General features: G+C 44.5%; 1 protein-coding gene across 1 annotated transcript; it reads right to left on the bottom strand.

Annotated features, from left to right (window-relative positions):
• Positions 1-1,849: 1,849 nt before the first annotated feature.
• tanc2a (tetratricopeptide repeat, ankyrin repeat and coiled-coil containing 2a) lies at positions 1,850-27,471 on the bottom strand (the record flags this gene model as incomplete). The annotated part of the gene is made up of 26 exons (XM_079233506.1): positions 1,850-3,829; positions 5,129-5,229; positions 5,364-5,498; positions 5,603-5,694; positions 6,114-6,246; positions 6,478-6,653; positions 7,454-7,577; positions 7,750-7,883; positions 9,161-9,446; positions 10,928-11,026; positions 11,142-11,279; positions 11,380-11,502; positions 11,933-12,041; positions 12,129-12,325; positions 13,078-13,212; positions 13,414-13,614; positions 13,698-13,778; positions 15,199-15,371; positions 15,488-15,719; positions 16,696-16,832; positions 17,770-18,030; positions 18,123-18,248; positions 21,053-21,364; positions 21,462-21,687; positions 23,365-23,504; positions 27,189-27,471. The coding sequence occupies 26 exons, from the start codon at positions 27,469-27,471 to the stop codon at positions 1,942-1,944; spliced, it is 6,042 nt and encodes a 2,013-aa protein (XP_079089632.1). The 3' UTR covers positions 1,850-1,941.
• Positions 27,472-27,756: the final 285 nt, after the last annotated feature.

The raw sequence follows: 27,756 nt of genomic DNA, 5'->3' as shown, positions 1-27,756 counted from the left end.
GGGGCTTTACATCCAGAGGTTTCGATACAATCTCAAACTTGTGTTGTACAGTTCAGGGAATTCGGACGTAATACAGAGCACAGTGGGGCTGTTGTGACATCATGTCTGAAAGGGTCTCAATCAAGCTAACATTAGCTCAATCTGAAAATCGTTTTGAAACGAGACTCTTGTAAAAGCAACCGTAAATACGCACTAAATGGCATACATGATATGGTGCTAAACAACAAGGCATTTGGTTTAGTTTTAACTCTACAAACTAATGTAGTTACAGTAAAAGTCTGGTTACAAGCTGCTACTACCTTTGGTCAGTGTCCCCGTTAGCTCCCCGCTGTCACCAGCTGGGGCTCCTGCTAGCGCTCCGTTACTTCCCCGCTAACTTCCACAAGCTCTCCGCTTACTTTCGCCAGCTCCCCGAAAACCACCGAAGGTAGCGGGACCAGGCTCGACACCCGACTTTGGCAGAGGGGACGCAGGCAGTAGCAGCAGCAGCGCTAGCTAGCGCTGCTCCTAGCTTGCTACAGCGGGGACACTGACCGGAGGTAGGAGCGGCTTGTAACCCGACTTTTACGGTAGTTCATAAAATGCTCCTTGGACTAGGACATAATGCTCGTTAGCCAGTCATGATGTTAAAACTAATAGATATGTTAGTGAAGTTGTTAGTCGATTTTACTTCAGCTCCAACACCAGTTCAACATCACAGTAAAATACAGAGCTGACAGGCTTTGCTGTGCTAAACTCTGATTGGACAATCACTGTTTTTTGGGAATGGGTTTAATCAAAAGGTGAGTTTTTATTGAGTTACAGACAGTAGAAGGGGCCAATCGCCACGCCAACGAGTGTTGTATCAGTTGGGATCCTTGTGGTTTGCATAAAGGACCTCTATGACTACATAATGCAAAAGGCCTTCATAGAAAAAACAAAAAGAACTCAACCTGGCGCAAAAGAAATTCAAAAACAATAAAAAGTGAATTTTTTTCCAGGATGTTTATTGGAAAGAAATGTAGACCCAAAACTGAGCAAAGCTTAACTGACTTTGCTTTTTTCTCTTTTTGAAAAGAGGGTTTCCATTTCTATGTAAAAGACCCTCAAAATAAACATATAAAATCCAAAAGGAATATACAGTTAGAGAAACAATATTTGTACAGCTTAATACAGATATATAACTTAAAAAAGATAAATATCACTTAGTTTTTGTGTTATATACAGCAAGCCAGTGCTTATTCAATGACTGCATCATTTTAGTTTCTCAAACTATGGCTTGGGACCGGGTCACTGACCAGAACCTTAGTGGCACAAGTTTTAAAGCCTGGACCCTGCGGTGACCTTGTCCAGGTGATCAGCGCTTTAAACTTTAAATAAAAACCTTCATTTAAGGCGTACGCAGCAGACAAAGGTGATAGTGGTGGATTTGTGTCTTTCTTGTCTTACTGAGCCCAAATCTTCCTATTTCCTCATTGTGCTTTGTACATTTGAAGAGCACTCTCGTCCTTCCCTTACTTCTTTTCTTCTTCTCTGGCTCGTTAATTGACCTGACCTGTAACAAGCGATATGTTCCTTATCAAAGGTTTATGTTTAACTTCTGCTTTCCCTTAACTCTTCTGAACAATAAAGGAGTCAGTACGTCTGGCGACAATCCGGCAAAGTACCGACATTGGCCAGGTCTGCGGAAGTAAAAGTGTATGTAGGATTTAAAATTCTGTCCTCAAGCAACCAAGTGCAACCAATACTACCTTCAAGGAGAGTGTGTGCTGTTTATTGCGCCTTTCCTCCTGAACTTCATATAAACTGCATGGCGTACAAACTGGTTCATTTCAAGCATAGCTCAATCTTAAAAATTCCAAAGCCCCGGTGACTACTGAAATATATGAGTGCACTCATTTCTTTTGAATCACTCTTTATTAACCCTGCTCCCTTGTCTTTACTGAACATTTAAACCGTTCTCTATACATTGGACTCTACGAAGGGTCTTTTTGGTTTCACAGGAGAGGTTGGTCCCGTCTTTCTGTCACTTGGTCTGTCAGAGCAGCTGTGGATTACCGGCAGCGTTCTGGCCAGCTTCACATCCAGGTAGGAGGGATTCTGACTGGCAACTTTCACCGAACCTTCACCCTGAGGATAATAGTCTGGCTGGTTGTCGTTGTGGGCGTTGTTGTTGCTGCGGTTGTGGTAGGCGATGGAGGATGGCTGGGGTGGACCGAAGCCTCCTTGATTGGCTGGGGTTTTGCTGGGCGAGGTGACAACGGTGTCGACTGAAGACACGGCCCAGGAGCGAGAAGGGCTGAGGCAGGACGCAGAGCTGGAGGGAGCTTGTTGTTGATACTGCTGGTGGGCCCTCGCGGTCCTGTCGCTGACGCCCATAAATGGAGTGTTCCTTGATGACCGGCCTGCCTCTCCGGGATAAGTCCCGCCTCCGGCCATGTATGTTTCTGACTGGGGAGAGGAGATCAGAAAGAGGTCGTCGTGGTAGCCAGTGACCCCTCTCGCGAAGGCCAGATCTGAAGGTGCTTCCATGTGCTGGGCTGAGGCTGACGTCCTGAAGCTGGGGCCATGATTGGAGAGCTGCCCGCCGGCAAGGCTGCCGCTGCTGGTGGAGAAACGGACGTTGATACTCTGGGAGTGGACAAGAGGCCTCGGGGGAAGAACGGGGGAGGAGGTTGGGTGGGTGTTGAGCGGGCGTTGTAGTCCCCCCTGATGGTGGTATTGGTAATCGTGCGATGGTGGAAGGCTATCAGGAGGCTTCATTGTCGCCTCGGTAACTTCCATTGGGTAGTAAGCTGCTTTGGATTGGTTGCGACTGTAGTGACGCGCCTGGCTAAACCGATTCATCCCCGCCCGCTCCCCTCCTCCTCCTTCTCTCCCATAGGCAGATGCAAGTCTTGCCTGGCAAACAAAGTCAACGTCTTCGTCATCCAGAGGATACGATCCAGAGCTCAGCCCGGCCTGGACCTGCAGGCTAGGCCTGATATCCAAGGCACTCGGGCAAATGCCTTCCCCCAGCTCCGCCAGTTCTTGTGGCAGTTGGCCAAACTGGGAGTAAGCAGAACTTCCCAAAATCATACTGGAATGGGAAGAGGAACTGGGCTGACTGGTTCGGACAACCTGGACTTTGGCTGCTTGGAGCCACTGGCCTTGAACGGGGTTCTGCTTTTGGAAGGATCTCTGATTGGACAGGTGGTGCTGCTGCAGCCCCTGGATCTGGTCCGAGTGGTGGTGGGCTGAGACGGACTGCGGATGGTAGTGCAGGCCAACATTTCCTGACAACGCAGGCATACTTTCTGACATTTGGCTGAGTCGCTGTGGCGGGATGAAATGGTGGTAGGAGGTGGACTGAGGAGGAGGCGCGGGGTGACAGGGGGATGAAGGGGAGTGCACGGGGCTCGGGAGGCCACGATACAGGTGGGTGGGGGAGAGTGAGGAGGGGGATGGCACCCCAGGGCGGCAGTTGGGGTCGAGACTTTGAACCACAGGTGGAGGCTGGAAGGAGGAGGGGTGGGGATGAGCATTTCCTTCCCTTTGACTCTCCTCCTCCTCCTCCTCCTCTTCTTCTTCTTCTTCTTCTTCTTCTTCTTCCTCCTCCTCCTCCTCTTCCTCAGTAAGCCCCTCCCTGTCCTGCACCTGCAGACAACCCGAGTCCCTGCACCTGGCCTCGTTGATGGACACGGCCGCATTCTGTTGATAAACGGGATGTGACGAAGGAGGGGGAGAGTCCTGTTGTTGTGCGACCTGCCGACACTCTTCCTTGACCCGGGTCAGAAGGCGCTGGATCTCCCGGTTGGATGGGCACAGGCGGCTGGCCTCAATCAGGTCCTCTAGGGCGGCAGGGAACTGTCTGAATGGTGAGAGAGAGGACAAGCATAGAGAGAAACAAGATTTCAGAAGATGACCAACAGTTCTGGGGACTTCCTGAGAGGCACTGCCAACTGGGAAGCTCCCCTGAGAACTACATACCCTTTTCTGCTCACCCCACCAATAGGAACGCTAAAGTGACGTAAGCCGGCCGGCGCCACTCGCCCACATCTCCAGTTGGGAGATTGGCGAATTAGCTACGTTGACTACAAGCTCTCTTAGCTTTTATAGAAGAACATCTGCGGCTCTCCCTCGTTTTTGGCTCAGACGGTGTTCGCTCATGAACAAGTTAACGTTTGGACTTCACTGTCAGTCCATTTGTCCCTGTTTTCTTTTTATTTCTTTGCAATAAGTTGTTGTTTTGTGTTTTTTTACTGTCTGTTGTTTACACGGGTAACAGGTTTTCAAAAATATCAAAAGGTAAAGGTCACAGTGACCTCACATCTGTCCCATTCTCGTGATATCTCAGAAACGCCTTGAGCGAATTTCTTCAAACGTGGCACAAACTTCCACTTGTACTCAAAGATGAACTGATTTGGTGGCCAGAGTTCACTGCGACCTCACAAAACACATTTTTGGCCATAACCATAGACTGTATAAATGAAGTGGAGGTAGTTGTCGTGACATCACCCATTGCTTTGAAGCCCCGAGTTCGGCAGTCGCCATTGTGGATTACGGTCATGGCCATCTTGACTTTTTGCAACCAGTGAATGGAAGTGACCATATTTGGACTACAGAAGAATGACGTAGAAACCAGAGACACTATCTAGAGACGGCTCTGGCAGGGGTAGCGTCCTGTCAATCACAAGGTAGCCCCGCCCTGAAGCTTACTTTACTACTTAAAGGTTTATTTTACTCTCAATGCGACCCTAATGCATGTCATGGTCATGCTGTATTGAAGACTTGAAACTACCAATTGAGACCATAAACGTGTTTACTGAGGTAATAAATCAAGTGAGAAGTTGGCTTATTTTCTCATAGACTTCTATACAATCTGACTTGTTTTGGTCATTGAAGCTATTTAAGGAATGCAAGTGTAAGACATTTCCGCAGTTGTTTCATTCTTCAGAAGCGGAGGTTGGCCCTGGTCAAAATGCAAGAATGAATATGCTAATTAGCATGACTCGTCAGTTTCCCCAGGACGACTGCCCAGAACATGATTCATGTCATTCAGCTGGATGTAGACAAAAGACCCACCTCTTACATAAATGCAGAATTCAGTTAAAGGGAGCAGTTCATGAATTTGGTCAAAGTTGGTTTGTCCTTATGTCGCTATGGTTACCTGCGTCCTCGTTTGGCGCGGGCTCGGGCGTAAAAGGCTTCGTAGGATTTAGCTTTCAGCTCGAGCGCCTTGGTGGCAAAATCCTCCGCCAGGCCAAAATCCTGCAAGAAGATAGAAAATAATTCCTGATAATGTGTCAGAAGGTCGGGTCATTTTTAGACCACAAACTACAAATGATGTTGTAATGATGCATCTCCAGTGTGTTCCTCCGTGGGATGGAGGGAGATAGACTCACGTTCATCTTGCGGTGGCAGCGAGACAGGTTGAGCAGCACGCACACCCGCAGCTGCCTGGACGTCTTCAGCCCGTCCCCGGGAAACTTCTGGAGAGCCGACTGATAGGAGTGAGCAGCATCCCTCACTTTACCTTGCTACAAATACACACACAGAATACGCACAATATCAGATACATGGACATGTGTGTGTGTGTGTGCATCTGATTGAATGAGAGTTTGCCTGTGCTTGTGTGTGTTACCTTGTACAGTCGGTCTCCCTCTTGGATCAGTTTACTGAGCAGAACCATTAAGATGTCTGGTTTAGAGGTTGCCATGGCCCAGGTCGCTGGTCCTACACACACACACACACACACACACACACACACACAGGTTGGTTTTGGGGTGGGTAGCGTCGCCATGTGTCCACTTATAAGTTAATGTTTTGGCTTTTAACTACTGACACACAAAAGCAAAAGTGGATTCCTTTGTTCCACACAAAACATGAGCCATGTGCCCTTTTTCCTCTTCACACATTTACCACCATCTTGACTATTATTTGCTTTCTTTCTAAAGGTGAGGTGAGAACATTATTACCACTCTCTACAGATGAGTATGTATGTATGATAAATATGAAGCTACCGCCAGCAGCCGGTTAGTTTAGCATAAATATTGAATATTGAAAACAGCTAGCCTGGCTCTGTCCAAAGAGGTTAAAGAAATATATAATATAACATGAATCACGGGAACAGCTTTACTGAGACATGTTTCTACCTATCTTGGCTCCCTTTTTGAGCAGAGCGATGACAGCCGAAGTGTTTCTGCAGCCGACCGCCCGGTCAAGAGGACGCATCCCGCTGCAATCCACATGCTCCACCGACGCACCGTGATCCACCAGGTGCTGCACCTGATGCAGAACATCACACAGAGAAAGACAACGTTTAGCACGTTTTATTGATGTGGCTGATGTTAGCTAAAAATAATCTGCTTTTTTGTTGTTGCCATTATCAATAAATACTAAGAAGAAGAAACCCATTTAGCTTTGAATATGGACACTTCACAGACTCAAAACAGCTAAGGCAGGGACAGACATAGTCTATAATGTGGGAAAAACGACAACTGCATCTGCTATACACACCACTTCTGGGTCACCGCGGAACGCTGCCAGATCCAGAGGTGTCCGTCCGCTGCGGTCGACGTGGGTTGTGGCTGCACCTCGCTCCACCAGCTCTCTGACCACTGGGAGCTGGCCTTTCAGACACGCCCAGCTCAGAGGCGTTAAGCCTTCCTTGTCAGTCTGGTCGAGAGAGGCTCCTGGCGACAGAAAGAGAGAGAGAGAGAGAGAGAGAGAGCGAGAGATTAATCTCAGTGTACATTGGGGTCATATGCATGGATGGCACCCCTATTGATGGATGACACCCATGTGAATGGTGATCCCATGGGTGGATACCGCCGCTACGGATTAAGGGTGTTCCCTATAGATGGATGGAATGTGTCTCTATGCATTGATGCCGGCTCTATGCATGAATGGCACCCAATGGCAAATCTGTTTATTTTGTGTAGCCCAGAATCACAAATTTGCCTCAGAGGGCTTGACAATCTGTACACATACGAAATCCCTGTCCCGGGACCTCACATCAGATCAGGAAAAACTCCCCAAAAAACAGAAAAAAAAACTTTCAAAAGGGAAAAAAGGGAAGAAACCTTCAGAAAGCAACAGATGGACAGAAGCAATAGATGTCATGTGTACATAATGAACATAGAATCCTATGGATTGCTTGCGCCCCCTATGGATGGACGAAGCCTCCTGTGGATGGATGGGTCCCCAAACATTTGCCTATCGCACCCACGCCTAGGGCCGATTGTTGACATTGTTAACATACACTGACATTAACGTTATCTGTTTGTCTGAGCACTTTATCTTTATCTTATACTTGATTTAATATCACTGCACTGTTGTTGTTGTTGATTGTTGTCTGTCTCGTCTAACGTCTCATGTCTAATGTACGCACCTTCCGCCTAGAAAAATTCCTCGTTTGTGTAAACATTCCTGGCAAATAAACGGTTTCTGATTCTGATTTCTGATTGATGTTATTGTCAATTCTGTCAATTACCATGATCCAGTAGCAGCTGGGCTGTGGTTATTTGTCCCTCTGAGGCTGCCGTCATCAGGGACGTTCGACCCTGCTGGTCCACCATGTTCACCTCCACCCCGTGACTCAATAACAGCTCCACCACCTGATCGAGAGGCACAAGCGGAGACGGAAACTCAACATTTTTGCAACACCAAAAAGTGTTTATTCTATATATATATATATATATATATATATATATATATATATATATATATATATATATATATATATATATATATATATATATATATATATATGTGTGTGTTCCACTGTACCTGCAGGTGGCCACGTCTCACAGCGCTAAAAAGGGGAGCCATACCCCGCCTGTTGCTTTGCTCCACGGCAGCTCCCTGATCCAACAACAACCGGCAGACAGACAGCCTGCCGCTTCCTGCCGCCGCCGTCAAAGCTGCCACAGACACACAGAGACAGAGACAGTTAGAGACAGATAGAGACAGATAGAGACAGATAGAGACAGTTAGAGACAGATAGAGACAGTTAGAGACAGATAGAGACAGATAGAGACAGATAGAGACAGTTAGAGACAGTTAGAGACAGATAGAGACAGATAGAGACGGGTTTCCTATATGCACACATGCAAGATCTTATCAAATAGGGGTCCGTGGTCAAATTGTTGTCAGTTTAGGGGTCCTTTGAGGTGAAAAGCGCTTAGGAGCCACTGTGTTACAGCATGAGAAGAACTACTGCAAATATATAAAAATATATTTTACAGGGCACTCATTTATAAATACTTTGTGAGGGAAATGACCATATATGGTTACTTGCACGATGAAGGTCTACAGTAGATGAGATGAATTATAAAATCATAGATGATAAGAAATTGAGGTTCCAGAAATGAAGAAGACGATGGTGTGCACTTGAGTGGTTCGCAGATTAAAGATGAATGAAGGGCGTGAACACAACCAAATTACTTTCCGTAGTAGACCACTAGATTTAGTTGGCAGTTAACTTAAATTCAACTTGAGATATTCTAGTATTCTCAAGTGAGATTTCTGATGAATTTCTGCAACTTCTGTCTGACTTCCTCTTTGTTCCTAACCTGGTAAAGTGAGACTAGGAGTCCTCCAGTATTTAGTACTAATAATGTACTGTACAAGTAATACATAGGCCAGGATACATAGGCCAAAGTGTTACTTCTACACAACCAGAGGAGTCACCCCCTGGTGGACATTAGAGAGAATTAAAGTTTAAGCCTGGTGTCGCCGAGGTGCTTGTGAACACTGTAATCCAACACTCCCCAAGTAACAAACACAAACTTAAACTGTAGCACTTCAAATGATTTTAAATATATAAATATATATCATACACAATCATCATAGATATTATGTTTCATGTTTAATATATTTGTGATAAATATACAGATAAGTAAATTAGTAAAACTGAACAGTAGTATTTCTGCAGTATTAGCAACAGTCCTGAAGTATCAAACTACCTCTGGTACCAAAATATTAGTAGTTATGACTCGTAGCACTTACTGATAGCACTTTGTAGTTTTGCTTTCTTGAAGAAATTGTATTCTCTTGATTCTTGTTGTTCTGAGTTTGTCCTCATGGTTGAATGCACTTATTGTAAGTCGCTTTGGATAAAAGCGTCAGCTAAATGTAATGACTAGTGGCGTAGTATTCCTGCAGCGTGAACATTCGCTGCAGACAGTTCTTGCAGTACCTGTCTCTCCCCACAGACTGTCGGCTGTGTTGATCTCAGGTCTCTCCTCCTCATCCTCGTCTTCCTCCGGAAGATCCAGGAGATACGACACGACCTCGGCGTGTCCCGCGCTGGCGCCCGCGATCAGAGCCTGATGCACCGCCTGGCACCGGCTCGCCCCCCTCTGGCCGCAGCAGGAAGTGCAGCTCCAGTCCGCGCGCCTCAGAAGGAAGCGCAGCACCTCGAGGCGGCCCCGCTGAGCCGCGAGCACCAGCACGCACCGGCCAGAGCTGTCCACGTGGCCGGCCTACAGGCGGGGACAGAGGGAGAGGCTAAGAGGAGGCGCCCTGAGCACCCGGGACGACGCAAAGCGCTGAGCAGCGGTGCGAACAAGTCTGAAGGTCTTCTAGCTAACCGCCTACGTGCATGGCTACAATAAAATGACTGGCCGTGCTAACGGGATGCAGGATTATTGAGAGACAGGAAATCATTGAACTCGATGTCCAAGTTATTTACTAGTATTTAGACTCTGAGGACACCGAGATCTGTTTTTGAAGACATGAAGTCCATTTGTTATTATTCTAAATGAGGTTAATTCGACTATAAGTATTCAGCACATACAGGGACAAAAGGACAAAATTGTCTCGATGTTGGTTTGTCTGGTGTCCTGTCTTATTGTGAAGTCCTTGTCTTGTGTGTCCTCTGTGTTCCTGCACTTCCTCCCTTGTGATTGTCCATGATTGTCTGTCTGCTCTGCTCCCTGATTGTGCGTTCCTTTCACCTGTGCTGCCCTCCGTGTTTCCAGCTGTTCCTCGTTACCCTCCTCTTGTATTTAAACCTGTTTGCCTTCTGTCCCCTTGTCGGATTGTCTTTGTTCTGTTTCATGTCGTGTGCCACCCCTGATCAAATACTTTGTTTTGATTTGGACCTTTTGCTAATTAAAGCCCGTTCTGGATTTTTACCACTGAAACCTGCCTCCAGTCTCTCCCTCCTGCACCTGGGTCTCTGCGCACCCGCTGCCCCGTGACAAAAATAGTGAACTCCTTGGAATAACGGTCATTTGTGATCTTCATCATTGTTGCTATAGACACATACATTCCATGTAAACTAATAACACTCAAATAAAGGTCTTCTGTATTGATATATTCATCAATATTAAAAAATCCAAAAGGAGAAACAATACATTTAATCCAGCAATGGCAACAAAGTGCCTGGACTACAAAGTAACCCAAAAAAGCAAATAATTAAATACCACTACAAGACACTACAATACACCAAAACATGCAACGTTTTTTTATGTTACTATTTTGAGGCAGACGTAGCTGGTCCATTTATTGTGACTTTGAGGAAAATCTGACTACAATTTATGTAAATACATTTAGCAAAAATGCAAGGAAATCCAAGGTGTTCACTATTTCTTGGCATGTACTTTTTTTCTTTCTTTTTTTAAAAATTGATTGTGTGCTGATGAACCTGCATATCTGTATTATAACACTTTGTCTTAGAATTGTTTGTGTTAGTATTAGTTTATGGAGATGAAGGGGGTTGTGGGTAATGGCTGTTCTAAATCTGTCAGAAGTAATGTCCACACCTCTGCTGCAACTGATCTCTTCATAGAAATAGAAATAAAGAGAAATGGAAAGACTTTCCGGAGACGGCGACATTCTTGATACGCCCACAGGAGGGCACTGAAGTACACAGTCTACGTTTTAAAGTGTAAATTCTGCACATAGCGGCTTTAAATCTTCTAAATCACAACATCAAGCAGTCCGACAGGTAGACAGGCACCTTAGCCGCGTGCTGACTCAGCATGGTGACGATGTCCAGATGTCCAGCCGCTGCGGCGAATCCCAGCGCGGTCAAACCGTCCTGTGACTGAGCGTCCACCTGAAACACCAGCACAAAGCCACCTGTTTGATTGCGATACTGAAACAAACTTCTGATCATAACCTCACACAATGTTTCCATACAAAAATGTTGAAAATATATATTTTTGTTGTACCTGAGCTCCAAGGTCGAGCAGCAGCGCCACAGCGTCACTGTGGCCCAGGTGAGCGTGGACACACAGCAGGGGGGCGTTGTTGAGGACGTCGCTACGGACGTCAACATCAGCCCCGCCCATGATCAGCAACCTGCTCACCTGGACGAGTAGGGAGTCGAGTTAAAGTCCAGCCGTACTAGCAAGTGTGTGTGTGTGTGTGTGTGTGTGTGTGTGTGTGTGTGTGTGTGGAAAATGTTACCTTGATGTTGGGGGTGTAAAGGTTGCGCAGCGACGAGAGAGCGGGGCTCAGGCTCTCCGTGCTGTAGGACAGCCACAGCCCCTGCAGAACTGAGGAGGAAACCCCAAGCTTCCTACTCAGACCCTGAGGAGACGAGAATTGATGCCACAGAAACAAAATAATGAGGGATAATTGACTGGTAGATCTATGTGGATAGCTTCTGTATGAATAAATAAAGTGACTTGGTGGAACCCCGTTCAGAACTTTTATGTGGAACTCGCTTCACACCGGACGTACACACGGCTCCAGCTAGCTAGCTAGCTAGCTAGCACGACACATGGAATTCAAGTGAAGAATGGCATAGAAATAGTTATCATGCAAATAAGTAACGTTATCTTAAAAGTAAGTACGGATGTAAACTCTGAGGTAATAAATAATTAGAGTAGTAGAGTAATTTTCTCACAGAGGAGTCGCCCCCTGATGGTCAGTAGAGAGAATGCAAGTTTTAAGGCATCGGTATCACTTGACAGAAATAAATCGCAGACTGTGTGTGTGTCTGTGTGTGTGTGTTCACCTTGTAGATGTGAGCCTTCAGGATGTGATGTCCCAGCTCCAGCGTCTCCTGTCGGTTTAACTTTCCTTCCTGCCGGCAGAGCCAGAAGGCCAGGAGAGTGTGACCGCTCCTGGAGAGACAAAACAGACCGATTAAGTAAAGACGTCTGGCTCCCTCCCTCTTCTCCCTCTCTCTCTCTCTCTGTCCGTCGGTGTACCTGGGGTCGCAGAGGAACCTGTCGTCCTGACCCTCCTCTCTCCACATCAGCCACTCCCTGAAGGAGGCGTGGCTTAGCATCCTGCTGCCGTCGCCCCGCCGCAGCAGCAAGGAGGAGAGCTGCTCCAGACGGTGAGCGAACTCCCCCCAGTGCAGCGTCCCGCCGGTCAGAGCGCTGGCGTTAACCACCTCAAACAGCTGGAGGAGGAGTCAAGGGTCATTTATTGTCATTATGCAAAAATCAGGGATGGACGACGGAATGCAAGAAAAACATGAAAGGCAAAACCAAATAAAAACCGTTGTACATTTCTTTGAATTTGCGGTTACATTTCAAGTGTTTTCATATTATACTTGTAAGATATGGCAACAAGGCTTATGTTGTGTTCACACACAACATTTAGATTCTCCTCCTGCCGTCATCATTGAATCAGAAAATCCCTCAGAAAACAAGCATCTTAAAAGTTGTTTGCGTGTGGTAATGACTTTTTACAAATAGACATTATTCTGTAGTTATTTCGGCATCGTTTTGAACCGTTAAATCATAGCAAGTCTGGTCATTTACGATATTTAGCGTGAACAAACACAGTCCCCGGGGTCAGACCTGTGCTATAATACCACGAGGCTAATGTTGGCTTTCTGTTCAGTGTGAACGGGTCGGACCAACTTCAACACTGCCAACAGTCTACAGCCTGCATGCAAGCAGCTCTGTGAGGCTGTACATTTGGCACAGCAAAGCTGTTAGCTCACTGCTAACGTCAGCATGCTAACATGATTAATGTTAGCCGCTGATGGGAGTGTCACTAGTTCTGCAGCAGGCATTCAGTCCAAACTATTTGGACAAATAACAAGTTTGACCAGATGATGGCGCTGTAGGAAAAGTTAAGGTTGTTGCAGTGTGACGCACGCACACACACACACACACAGACACGCAGACACACACACACACACACCTGCTGGTCGGTCAGTGGGTGCAGCGACGCCACAGTAACGTTGAGCAGCGGCAGAACCCTCTGAAATGACGACTGGGTGGGAAACCGCATGTTGAGTTGCAGCAGGTAGACTTCTGCTAGACTCACAGGGACCACCTACACAAAACACACGCACACATTTTTCCAGAAGGTTTAGCCGTCAACTGCAATTACATAAGAAACAGAGTAACATTACCAAAACAAATACAAAGCAGGTAGTTATCTACTATAACTGACTCGCCTGACTAATGTGTTTTTCCTACAATCCTTGTTTTATTCCCCCTCCACCTGTTCTCGTCACCCCCACCCATTCCTCACCTTGAAGCTGGAACTCTTCAGGACCAGGTATCCCCCCTCTATCAGATCTAGGGTCAGTTTCAGGTAGAGGTAGGAGCCCCTGCTGAGGCTCTTCAGGTGGCCGATCAGCTTGGCCAGCGCAGTGTTGTCGAGGCGACCATTGGTCAGCGACACGTTGCTCTGGATCTCTGCACTGCTGTGGATACGCTGCATTAGGTAACCCTGAGAAAGAAAATAAAGATGTAAAGATGTCCAGATAGACAGAGACAGAGAGACAGACAGGCAGCAGATGGTGTGTATGTTACCTGCAGGTCCTGGTCTATGGCGTTGTTCTCCTCCATCCTGTCCAGAGAGATGCAGTGAAAAGGCAGAGAACGAGCAATGTCCTGATGGAAAAACACACACAGTGAAAGAGATTTAGTTTAGGGGTCTGTTAGCAGTTAGTTTGTCAAAGGGGTCTTACATATTCATTCGATGCAGATGCATAGTGTTAGTACTTAAAGTACGATGAGAAAATAAGTATTTATTCCCATCTGTCAAAACCGTGCTGGCTGTTTAATATACTTTAAAATGTCACATTAAATGTCAAGGAAAAAAAGGCTGACATTTAAGCCGTCAGCAAATACACTGCTATCTCGAGTAACGTTGGCGGAGGCAGCTTGAGTGTCAACTATCCAGAATCCAACAAAGAACAGGACACAGTCCCTCACGCTAGCTTAATCTCTGATAGCACCAAGAACGAGCTTCCACACAGCGGGGAAAAACAGCATGTGCTAGTCAAGAACGAACGTAGCTGTGTTTTACAAACTCTCTTTATCTTGACGGCAACACTTTATTTTTCTACTGTAAGCTAGTTATGCTAACATTCGCTTAACTTTTGTACTGTAAACTAGTTATGCTAGCATTCACTTTACTACTTTAAACTAGTTATGCTAACATTCAATTTACTACTTTAAACTAGTTATGCTAACGTTCGCTTTACTACTGTAAACTAGTTATGCTAACATTCGCTTTACTACTGTAAACTAGTTATGCTAATGTTTACTTCGCTTTACTACTGTAAACTAGTTATGCTAATGTTTACTTCGCTTTACTACTGTAAACTAGTTATGCTAATGTTTACTTCGCTTTACTACTGTAAACTAGTTATGCTAATGTTTACTTCACTTTACTACTGTAAACTAGTTATGCTAACGTTCGCTTTACTACTGTAAACTAGTTATGCTAAAGTTTACTTCACTTTACTACTGTAAACTAGTTATGCTAATGTTTACTTCACTTTACTACTGTAAACTAGTTATGCTAATGTTTACTTCACTTTACTACTGTAAACTAGTTATGCTAATGTTTACTTCACTTTACTACTGTAAACTAGTTATGCAACCTTTGCTTAACTTTACTACTGTCGTTAGAACAGATTTCTCACACTTGAACTCTGAATTGAGTTTGTTTTCTTGCTCTTTGTTATGTTTTATTTTTGGAAAGGATACAAAAAGATGCTTTAAACTCTTTTTCTCTCTCCACCCCTGTAAACACTGTGGAGAAGTACAACGTTTTAAATAGATCTCAAATTTTGTAAAAAAAAAAAGATGAGAAAGATCAGAGGATTGTTTGATTTTTCTCATCTTTTTTTTTTTACAAAAAACTAGTTTTTTTTGTCAAAGTCTAAACTGTTACTGTGTTATTGCTGTCAATAACCGGAATTTGATGATGGTCACCACAAATAGTGAGCTTACATGGAGCTTTAATAAATAAATGCATTGTTTAACAGAACATCCAATAGTTGTTTTTTGTGGGTGTGTATACCTGCTGACCGGTCCTGACAGTGGTTATGACCTTCAACCAGGAAGGAAATTTCTGGACGTTTCGGGAAAGGAAGGAAGTCAGTGCGTCGCCATAGTCCGGCCGGTGGAATTCTGCCTCATTCAGCCCATCAATCAGTACAATAAGCCCCGCCCCGTCCACCTGCAACTTCCTCTCTGGAAAACAAAAACAAAAAAACAATATAGAACAGAACACATTGAGTATTATATCCCTGGCTTTTACAGAAGAAGAAGAAGAAGAAGCCATCCGAATACAGAGCATCCCAGTGTACCTCTGTAGAGAGCTTCCAGTGGTTGTAGTATTCCTCTCTGGAGGGCGGAGCTCGGATCCTGGATGCAGGAGCGCAGACTGAGCGTGCTCTGCAGCTGAGGCGTGCGGTGCAGCAGCTCCCGATAGGCCGACAGCTGGGGGGCGTCACTTAGCATCGCCGCCATGTTGTGGACGAACTCCGGGACCAGGCAGGTGTGACAGTTATCAGCTTGACAGAAATGATACGCGACTACCTGCAAGGTCAGAGAGGGAGAGATGATTGGATGATTTGCGGATTCGAGTTTGTTGTTGCTGATTTCATAACCAGCCGTTTAAGTTCCCGCCGGACGGACATTTTGTGATGAAATGTGAAAAAAAGAGCATCTGTGTAACATTCATATAAACCAACAACAGATTGCACTCAGCATCAAGTTAACTACAGTATAGTGGCTCAAAACTTTGCATAATATATAGCTTTCTTATATTATATAATGCTTTCTTGCCAAGACTTAAGTAAGGAGATGGATATTACTCTAGTATCTTTACGGAAGCTCCCATGAATTTTGCAAAATGTTTGTCTTAATTTGTCTTTGGTACTGGAGCGCTTATGGCATATGAACTCATTGGAGACGGTAGCGCAGGGATTGGATTCATTCGTGGGGAGCCGACCTTGAGACGATCACCGACCACCCAGGACCTGCCGGACCAAATGCTACTGAAAGCGGAGTCGAGAGGGAGCAGAGCCGAGTCTGAAGCTAAGCTAACCCGACTAGGACTTGAGGCTATTCCACCAACCCTTCTGCTCATGGCTGATTTCTGGTTGCAGGAAAACTTAGCACAGCGAATGGAAACAAGGGAGATACAGCAAGCCAAAGTGGTGGTTTTTCTACAGCGGGTTGTGGGGGGTTGTGCACCAGACCATTTCTTGGCCGAGTGCAGTGACTTCCTAGTGTGTTCGCTGGTTGCCTAGCAACCCGAAGGCGATGACAAGACCTAGATGCGAGTAACGACGTGTTCATTCGGAAATTGTAGAGGTGCTAGTGGGTGGATGGTAATATTACTGAAGGAAACGCAGTGCACTGCATTTTAAAGTAGCATAAAAAGTTGAGTACAAATACCCAGCCAAAAAAAGTACTTAAGTTAATGTACTTGGTTACTTTCAGGTTACTGCTTTCAAGTAATCTGTTGTGTGAGCCAGTGGATCTACATTTAGTAAAGTGGGGATGTTACCTGTGCTGCAAGTCTCCTCAGCGCCTCCTCTTGTCTCCTCCTCATCTCCGGAGTCCCCGGACAGCTTCCTCCCCCGCCTTCGTCTCCTCCTCCTCCTCTTCCCAGGGAGTCTTGAGAGAAAGAAACGGCCTCTGCATCTGGAGTGAGGGATTATTAAGAATATTATTTTCCACAATCTCAGTAAAGATGTAAAGCCACACACCATATCTGTCTTTCTCTGGCTGCTGCCTTCTTAACTCTGTTTTTTTTATCCACTCCATGAATTAATGGGTTTTCCTGCTGGTTGGCTCGGCCGTAAGTGTGGTTGCTGGTCGCGAGTCGGGCTGATTTTATTGGGTTCTGCATGATGACTCAGCCTTCTCTTACAGACTGACCGAGGTTGCCTTCATGGCTGGAATAACTCACTGGGGATCCTTTGGCAAGCATGCAACGTTGGCTACTGCCAACAATTTACTATGTCCCCTTCAAGCGCTGTTAAAAATGCAGCTAGCAATGGAACAATTCTAAAAACAACATTAGGTCTTTTCATTCTATTTTTTTTAATGCACTCCGAGTACATGTTCTTACAGATTTGCCTTCACGTCGAGTCAAAACTGACCAAGTCAGGGCTGGTTTTAGCCTGCTGGTAACCCGGAGGTTAGCGAGGGTTAGCGCAGGTCGCTGGTTCGAATAGACGGAACAAAAATCTGGAAATAAGACAGCTGGCAACCAGAGCGTAGTATTCTATTCCACTTTATCCTATTCCAAGTTATACATTTGGAATAGTTCTTTCCATATATTGGCTTTAAAATGTGGAATTACAGAAGAGGATATAGAGAAAATAAATAGTAATCTGCTACAAAATTCATGTTTGGGGGACATCCACAGCATCTGGTTCAAGCCCCCAGGAAGAACCAACATTTTATTATAATAATAGTAATTGCAACTTCCGAGTTGGGCACAAAATCACTTTTGTGAAAGAAACGGCTATAACTTTTTTTCTAGATTCATGCGCCACTGTCATCACACGGACAGGTTTTTTTTTTAAACGATGATTTTACTTGAACATATATCAAAACGTCTCTCTCTGCGTACGTTTAGTCTGGTTGCTGGTGGCGGTTGGCGACACGCGGTTTCCGTGACAACTGAGGGCCACCAGACGGGCGACGATAGCCGTTTTGCCGAAGCCCATGTTGCCGACGATCACCACGCCCCGGTTGGTTGCCGGGTCGCCGCTGCGAAGACAAGCGTCCACTTCCTGGAAGAGCCACTCCCTGCCGGTGAACAGCCAATCAGACGAGAGACCCGGGACCTCGAAGTGGAGCGGCTTCAGGCTGAGGGAGGGAGTGAAACTCACTGCAGAAGAAGAGGCGGGAGGAGTATTGTAAGACCGTCTGTAGAATAGCACGGCTTTGTTGCGTTTTATGTGTTTGTTTGTGTGCGTTTACCTCTGTGGTCCGGTTGACTACGACTCCCAGAGTTCTGCCTGGGCATCCTGAGGGACGTCCTTGAAGGGGCGTGTCTCTGCTGCTCATCCAGATAGGAGAGATCTTCAAGGTGGGCGGAGCTGGGGGCTGCAGGGAGAGAATGAGGGACACGTTGGTTTTCTGCATAAACAAAGTTTTAGATCTTTTTAAGTTTCAAATCTTATTTTGTTCTTTGCTAAAATGTCCAAGCCACATACGAAATGTAAGGGGAGAACGTTAATACAACTTATGAAAGGGCTATTTTTGGTATTAAAACATCCAATCACAGAACTAAAAATATGTTAAATAAGTTTAAACCAAAATGAAATAAGAGTTTAATGTAGATGATAGCTGACCCAAATTGAAATAAAGAAAATAAATAAATAATTTGACGTGCTGATACTACTGATAATATATCGTTCAATATTATATATATATATATATATATATATATATATATATATATATATATATATAATCTCATTAGATAAACCAAAACTTCTGATTGTGTGTGCGTAAAAAGAAGAAGAAGAGGTTTAGAGGTCTGAACATACAAGGATCCAATGCCATGATCCAACTCTGTTCTTAAAATAATAGTTGTCATTTCAGGAGATATATTGATGGCAATTTGGTGAGTTAGATGAGAAGATTGAAACCACTTTCATGTCTGTACAGCACATGTAAAATGGTTAGCTTAGCTTAGCACAAGAACTAGAAACAGAGGGAAACAGCTAGCCCGCTCTGTCCAAAAGCTTTAACGACAAGTGATGGTTTTAAGGGGCGGGACTAGTTCCTGGCTTAAAGGTTGACTTGAAAGTTGCTGATCTTATTGCTTCACAGTTTGCAAATAAACCCACAACCTGTAGCAACCACTGCATGAAGACATGAAACAAGTTAATCTCTAAATACAACCACAGAATAAATAAAAGGTCTGCTAAAGTTCAAGAAACGTTGTACTCCTCCTCTTATCTGTCGCTAGTGAAGGGAAGAACAGCCAGTATTTGTGGGACGTTGTCCCGAGAAATGCCGTGTCGTGATTTTCCCTACACTATAAAGCGGAATACAAATCTAACAAAACATGAGTAAATATTGTTCACTTTGAGTCGTCAGACAGACACCTACCCAAAGTTTGATCCACTCAATCCAGTTTCAATCCGCTACAGAGAGAGAACGTGGAAGCAGGCTGTGCCTCGTATCCTGTGCGTATGTATGTATGTATGCGTGTGTGTGTGTGTGTGTGTGTGTTTTGAGAAACGTCATACATGACATTTCCTTCCTTTTTAGTTTTTATGAGACAGAGAGGAAAAGAGGAAAGGGAGGATGAGTTCTGAACACGTTACAGAGGCACGGTCTTTGTGTCTACACAACAACCTACAAACGACTCGTTAATGTTTTTAAGAGGTGTTACTACACAATAACAAAAATGTGGACAGAGCCAGACTCACTGCTTCCCCCTGCCTCCATACTTAATGCTAAGCTAGGCTAACCATACTACAATATGAAATACGTACATTTAAAAAATGTTGAACTAGTCCTTTAAGTAAACAGTTGATGATTTATAGATCCGACCGACAGCATTTTATTGTCACATGGCGATCGATACATATGCTGATAACAGCTTATTTGTCATAAGCTAATATTGTCCTTTAAAGTCACAGTGAACGAGAAGATGTCACATCTTTAGCTTCTGTATTGTGATGCGTTTCAGAGAGAAACGGAATATGTAGTTTAGTTACGAGACATTTTAGTTTAATTGGATCACTCAGAAGTGGGCGGGGCTTAGCAAATGCAGCAGAGTTAAGAAGTTGTAGATGAATATTTGGCCTCCAATCTCACCTTCTTCCCTTGTGGGACAAATGCATAAGTTCAAGCATAATTATGCTCTTTTAAATGTTTTGTCCTTTGCCAACAAAAAATATTGATTACTATTTCTTTCAAATAAAAAGGTTGGAGTGAGCCAACTTTTCATTTGCAATTATTGTCTCATGCCTAAAAAGATGTAATACTCATGAAGTTACCTCAAGTGATGCTGAACTGCAGCTGTGAAACAGCTGACCGCTCTATAAATATGCCTCTATATGTTAGGAACCCAGAGAGATCTCATGATCATGAGGGCGAGGCTTTGTTCGCTCACTATCACTAGTGAACGCACTCTGGGTGAGAGAGTGATGTAGTTCCTTCCTAACAGGAAAGAGTGTGTGTGGGAGCGCACTGCAAGACTGGAAACCACTAGAGTCTCTCTCTCTCTCTCTCTCTCTTTTTCTCTCTCTCACAAGTAGAACAGACATCAAACGGTTTTCCGTGCTCTTATGACAAGCACAAAAGAAAATGGCGATTGTTGTTAGTTGCTATGGTGAGAACACACATCGACGTACTTGTACGGCTGTTATCATTTTCTCCAGAACGGCGGAGGGACCGTTTCTTTCTCAGTGAATGTGACAACGCTGCGCTCTGAAACCCTTTTTCTTTCCGATAGCTCGACTGAACAGCTTTTTGCTGCGTCACAACAAACACAACAGAGTGAAGCTGAAGCTGCGTCTTGCGTGAAAAGGCCCGGTTCGGCTCATTTTCTGTCACCGGTGTAGCAATAAATAAAGTATGCTAGCCAGCTGTTCACTGGTTAGCGAGCTAGCTAGCTCGTTGTCACTCATTTGGCAGTAGAAATTAGCTTTCCTATGCTTTGTAACCGTACTACTGCACTTGTTTTAGTCGTTACTGCAAAATCTCACCATCGTGAGTCGTGACTTGCAGCTGGTCGAGTTAGTTTACACAGAAGTTAGCTACAACGGTCACAATGGCAACATTACACGTAATAATGGTCGCCACATTGATCAAACTGCTACGTCGATTTAAATGGGAATGTCCCTTTTTCTCTTATTCTATTTCTATGTGTCATCTATCTGTGATCTTACCAGCAACTGAATTAGGGCGGGGCATGAGGTAGAGAGGGATGGAGTGGGTGGAGCCTGACGAGCGGGCGGAGCCAGGGCCCCAGTCAGGGTGGAGTTTGTTGAGGCTGTAAGTGGAGGCGGCCATGATGTCCTCCACCCTGTACAGGAAGCCGTCATTCGTGCTTCCTCCTGCTCCCATACAGGAAGAGGAGTTGGAGGCCACCACAGGCCGGCCCCCTTGCTGCCAGAGATTCAGGCTGCTGCCACCGACAGGATACCTGACGCCGTCGTCCCGCTCTGCTGCCGACTCGGCGGAGTAGCTGGTCAACGTGGCTGAAAGAGAGAGAGAGAGAGAGAGAGAGAAAGAAGAGTGAATTACTTCGCAGTGAAAGGGTTTCTTTTTGAAGAAGCTGTATCTACGGCATGTCACCTATGATGCCGCTGTCTCTGCTCTCCAGCGTTGAGGTGGGGGAGGTGACGGCAGCGTGGTTGGAGGAGGCGTGATTGGAGGAGGCGTGGTTAGAGGAGGCGTGGTTGGAGGAGGCGTGGTTAGAGGAGGCGTGGTTGTCGTTGTTGCCCTCCCCTCCAGCAGGAGGCTGCAGAGTGGAGCAAGGGGAGGTGCTGCTACTGGCCAGACTGGAGGAAGGAGAGATCCTCTGTGGGGGAAAGATGAGATGTTATCCTCACGTTCTTGTATATACGATACGTATGCAACAATGTCTTTTAGTCATGTATACAGAAGAAACATTTCTTTATTTAAATTTGAAAGACGAAGGACAGAATATGTCATTTTAAGAACAAAGAAACATTTTACTTAAATTCAAGTTGCTAAGAAATGGGCAAACAATATATTCACGCAGTATTATGAGTATCTAATATACAGTAACTAATATCCAGAGCACATCAGTTTAGCAAAAGACTTATTGCTATTTCTACTGACTGAGTAATGAATCAAAGTATAATTTGATGGGACTCGAGTTTCATTTAATTTGCTTATGAATGTTATAAAGAGTTATTTCTACTTGGAAATGATAATGGTTGAAAAAGACCAGATTGCTTAAATCCATCAAACATTTCTTGTTAAAATTTAGCTGCAAAAGGTGAGTTTTAAGTTAAGGATATTAAATATTCTTCAGTACATTGAACGACCCAATCTAACTTAAAAAGACAAAGAGAGTCATTCTGTGTGGCCAACAGGAGCTCGTTGAAACTGACAACTCTAGCTCCTCACCATGAAGCTGTGTGACAATCTAAACTCACAAGTTGGCCAGCTGGTTAGTCGGCAAAGGGCTGGAGCACTTTTACTAAAACAAGATACATTTTATTGATCCCCAGCGGGCCAATTCAGTAATTCAGGGACATTGCTTAGCCAAGTTATAAAGGGTTTAGTTCCTATGTCTGTACACGATGTATCTATAGCAGCAGCCTTCGCTAAGCCCCGCCCCCTGATGCTAATGTCTGAGCGACCACAGAGCCGACACTGTCACTATCTATAAATATTACATTTTTGGAAAAACGACGCCTATGGAAACATTGAAATTCAAGAACAACACTGTTGCTGTACAACCGGGTCGGTCCTCATTCACTGTTACAAACATTAAAAAGCAAAAGCAGCATGGGTATACTGTACATTCAGTAGCTAGCGTAGCATAAAAGCGCTAATGTTGGTTCAATTGGGCTTTATAAACATCATGTTTCATGTAAACATATGCAGTATCTCCTTTAGACCTCTCTAGGTAACAAGTATCATTATTACGAGGAAAGCAGATAGTTGTTGGCTGGCCAATGCTACGCTATGATTGACCAGTCTGCGTTTGAGGGGCGGGACTTAGAGAATCTGACGTTGTTTGTGCTCGAGCCAACAGTAACATACATGCTGACAAGCTTCACGCATTGACCATGAGACTAATGCAATTGACAAATTTCAAACAATCACATGTGCATTTTCTCACACAGAGATAAATAAATGTATAACTGATAACAGAACTATATCCATGATTGGATGCACGTGGATGCTAATGTTAAAATTAAACAGCTGAGAATTTAGAAACTTGTGTGGAAATAATGTCAGCAGGATAAACAATATGATCCATATGCAGCAGTACATTTAAACATGCAACAAGCCCAGCTGCTGCTGAAAACAAAGTATTAAACAGACAGACAAATACAGATTTACTGTGGTGTTTTATTATCTCTGTCAGGAGATTATGTTTTGGTCGGGTGTGTGTATGCAGGCGTATCTCAGTGTCCGTCTGTCCAAGGCTAATCCTGCTGGAACCATCTAAAAACATCCTAAATGTGTGTACGTTTGCATCCGGATACGTGTTGATTACCTGTCCATCATCCTGGGCGTGATAAGAGGACCCCGGCTCTTCACTGATGATCTTTTCCCCCAGCAGGAAGCCCAGTCTGGTCATCAGAGCATCGGCCGCCTCGTCTACGGAGGGCGGGGGTCCGAGTTCCTGCTCCTCACCTGGAGAGCGCGAAGAAAAGGTTTTTCGTTGAGGGTTTCACTTCTATGAACACAATTACACATACCTCCAGAGTATTCGACTCATCGACTTTGTTTCTAGTCTGTATGCTAAGCTAAGCTAACCAGCATCATATTCATCACACAGAAATCGAGAGTAGAATCAATCTTGGCATTTAACTCTCAAGCACCCTTTAATATCAGCTTTGCCAATGCATTACGGCCCAAAAAATGCCTTGCTGCCAAGTACAAATAGAAATGAAGCCACACAAATTGAATTTGCAGTGGTGGAAACACATTGACAGAAACACAGACTTGACCACTGGAACAACCCAAAAAGGGTATATGTATATATACTCTGTTGCCCCGCCTCCTCACACTGTGATATTGGAGAATTGCAGCTTATCCAAGCAGATAAATGGGAATGAAAATAGATCAAATTGTTAAAAAAACAACTTAAAACACACATAAAAAGCATGAACGCAAATCCCACAGGGAAGATTTTGTGGGGAACAGTAATTGATCTCCATATTAACATATTCACTATTATGACATATTTGCCAAGAATAGACACACAGACCCCCCCCCCCCCCCACACACACACACACACACACACACACACACAGCTGTAAGCCGCAGCATGAAAGCTCATACTCTGTCTCTTTCTTTGTCTGTAATTACAGCTATAAATTGCTGACTGTGGGACTAAATACTAGAGAGACACACACACACACACACACCGAACACAAAACACACTGGAAAGCACACTATGCGCACACATGCATGTGTGTGTGTGGTTAGCCAATAACAGGGTGTGCGAGTCATTTTTAGAAGAAGAAAAATAAGATGGAAAGATCAGATACGGAGACTTTAACATTTCTGTCTCTTTAACTACTGTAGCTTCTGATCCCTTTGTCCTTGCTTCCTCCTTCCTTCATCCCCATATCCGATCATCACGTCTCCTCCTTCTCTATGCCTTTTAGTTTTAGCCATTCTGAACAGTTATAAACACTTTGGTTTTCAGACATGGCTGGATGACACGTTGAACCTTAATGCCGTCTTTAGCGCTGGTTATTTTCAGCCCTGAAGACAGTCGAGCGGGAAAAAGTACCGCAAAGGAACACAGTGAGCGAAAGCGTGATGTGGGATCAAACCCCGGTAGGGACAAAGACATGTGATGAAGAAATGTGGTTTTGAAAGCCGGTCGTGACTTTAAACTCTAAAACCAGCTGGGGAAAAAAAAAAAGACTAAATCCATATATATATATATATATATATATATATATATCTCAATCGCATGGACAAAAATAATCCTAAATTAGGATTCTGTGAGGTTGCTCATCAATTTGTTCGTCAAGCTTTCACGTTGAGCTGAAGCACTGACCTTAGAGAGCACGGAGAAAAAAGCTAAGTGAAGCTAAAGCCAGCTAGCTAGCTTGACTCATCCGCTTAAGCCGACTGACTGCTGAAAGATAACGCCAGTCGGCTGCTTTGTCACTTTTTGGGAGGGTCAAATATTGACAAAGCAGCGTTCAGAGTAGGCTATTAATAACACAATAACAAACAAACATGATTTTGTGGGTTGGGTGTTGCTTATTGGCTTTCATAACGGGTCAGGTAGGTTTGCACATTACTAGCCGACACCGCACAAAAGAAACATGAACATAGTGAGGCGGACAAGGTCCAAAACGAGAGTGAATCTCAGGTTTGTTGACCCCAACCGACAAATCCTACTCATCCTGCCCGTTAAGTAATCACTAAGTCACCAAGCTTCCAGCTCCATATATTTCATGAGGATGCACAAATATTAGTTTTTGTCTCACTGTCCGGTGGCTTTGAAGCTAAAAGTTCAACAAGACGTTGAGACATTTACTGCAACAAAGACGCTCAGTTTGTCTTAACTTTGACAAACTTCCATTCTGTTCCTCAGTTTGCTACAAACCTACAGTATGTCACTGAGTTTTGAGTACATATCTCTCTTAACTTTAGTTTAGTTTCCGTATTGTATGTCAAGACACATTTCTATTCATTTATTTATTCAGATTCACGTAAAAAGGCAAGAATATCAAACATTCTATCTTATTTCTTGAACCTCCACAGAGCTATTAAAGGTGTATGCAGCATCTAAGACAAGGACAACTGTCGCCGACACCACCGAGGCAAGACAGGCAAATTCTTTTCCATCAAGCAACCCGACACTGGGAAATTCCTTAGTGGCAATGAAGGCCACACAAGTTGTACTGTGAACAGGTAGGATCTGTATAAAAGCTGGTTGACTTTGGTGCTAGTCTGTTTTGCCTTTGATGTCAGATGTGAAATAGGAAGGTGACAAATGATAGTTTTGTGAAGTGTAATAAATGAAAACCTATACAGAGCATAAGTACTGGTTACGTGCCGTAAATTTACTGGCACTGTTCGTTTACAGCCGTTGTTAAACTAGAGCTACAGATTTGTTAGCCCTCTGGAAATTAAAAGAAAAGCACACTAGCATTTAAAACAGCTACATTTTGCAGAGAAATGTTCATGTCAAGTCAAACAAGTACACTTTAGCGTGCACGCCACTGACCAACAGCAAGGCACAGCATTTGCCAACACTTGACAACTATCTTGCCAACAGTCAAAACGCTTGCTAGCTCAGAGAGCTTCCTGAGAACCATCCTGATGTCAACATGTATTGGAATGTGGACACATCAGAAAGCAATATAATGTTTGCAAGTGCCAACGCTAACTACTGTAACTTGCATATACAAAGCTTTCCTTAGCATGCTAACGACTAACTGCATCATTCATGCTAAAACAATACTTTGATCGGCTGACATGACATGCTGTAGCTAGCAACAGGCATTGTGTTAGCATTTGAGTCATTGGTTGCTTATTGTGGCGCAGATAGTCTCTCTCTGGAACATGTTTCAGCTTTTTAGGGAGACTAATGGAAGAAGCCTCTATAGCCATATTTCCAATAAATGGTCAAATGAGTTTTAAGCCAACTTTTATAATGACGCAAAAGAGAAATGAGAGTTAGGCACATTTCAATAAACTGGTTTGGAGCGAATAAACTAAATAATCTGCCAGTGAACAGAGAAGAAGAAGAAGAAGAAGAAGAAGAAGAAGAAGAAGAAGAAGAAGAAGAAGAAGAAGTTGCTAAACGGGAACCAAAAGAGTCGCCATGGCTATCGAACCATCTACGAGAGAGAAATGGAGAGAGGTCTTCGGGAATTTGTTTCAATTGGGGAAATTTATTGTTCTTTCATGTCAGCTAGTATTGTCCATGTTTTATGATGTCCGGAAACGAAGATGAGCATTTGCGCGTCATAGTAATATCTGTTAGGTCAATGCTTACTAGATTAGAATGTATTCAATAAAAGGTGTTTTCATAATCCATCCAGCTAACGTGAAAAACGTTTTTGCAAAAGTCAGGAAGTTTAATTGAATTTTACCATTCCCATACAGTTTTTTTTCAAAAAATGTCTACGATTAGTGAATGGAAACACGGCTTGGGAAACATTACATTGGGCAAAGAACGATAATGAAACAAAGACTGATTCTCACTGTCCACACTCACAACACACCTTTCCCTGAAATATACAGCGTAGTCAGTAAAAATACGGAAAAAACTCCAAATACTGACACTAATAAAAACCTGTCTGCCTGAAACAGGAAGATCAAGAGAGAGTCCTTCACTCTCACCTTCTTCCTCACTTCCTCTTCCTCTCTGTGCAGCCCCGGGACAATTGTACCGCTCCCGACATCGGTCAGGGACGTCCTCGTGGAACAGACAACAACAGGCGTAAAACAGCAAGCGCCGCAGGACGGAAGAAGCGCGGCTGACGACCCTCGACGCCGTGGCGTCGCCGCCGCAGCCGCAGCCGTCCGCCGGCCTCCCCGGTCGACGGACTGAGGACCGCTCATGCCGACACCACTTGGTCCTGGAGCGGGCGCACGCCTTCAGGATAGCCGCCGTGCAGTCCATCGCTGGCCGGCGGTGGGGTTCTGATTGGTTCAGAGTGGTTCCATGTAGAGGAGTCAACAAATCAAAAAGGACTGTTTTTGCCCCCCCAAAAAACAACTTATTTTTGGTCCTGAGCTCCTCCTTCTCCAGAGCACACAAAGGAGAGAAAGATGAAGGATGACTGACGAGATAAGGAGGAAGACTCTTCAGGAGAAGAAAGAGAAACACAAGAAGTTCTGCCGAAAGACTGCCGTCAGTGAGCAGGATAGTAAAACATGTGAATGCTGTGGTAAAAGCCAAACTCCT

The sequence above is a fragment of the Taurulus bubalis genome, assembly GCF_910589615.1.
Source record: "Taurulus bubalis genome assembly, chromosome: 17".
Classification (NCBI taxonomy): Eukaryota; Metazoa; Chordata; class Actinopteri; order Perciformes; family Cottidae; genus Taurulus; species Taurulus bubalis.
The sequence above is the reverse complement of the archived record's forward strand: the minus strand, read 5'-3'. Positions and strand labels throughout refer to the sequence as shown.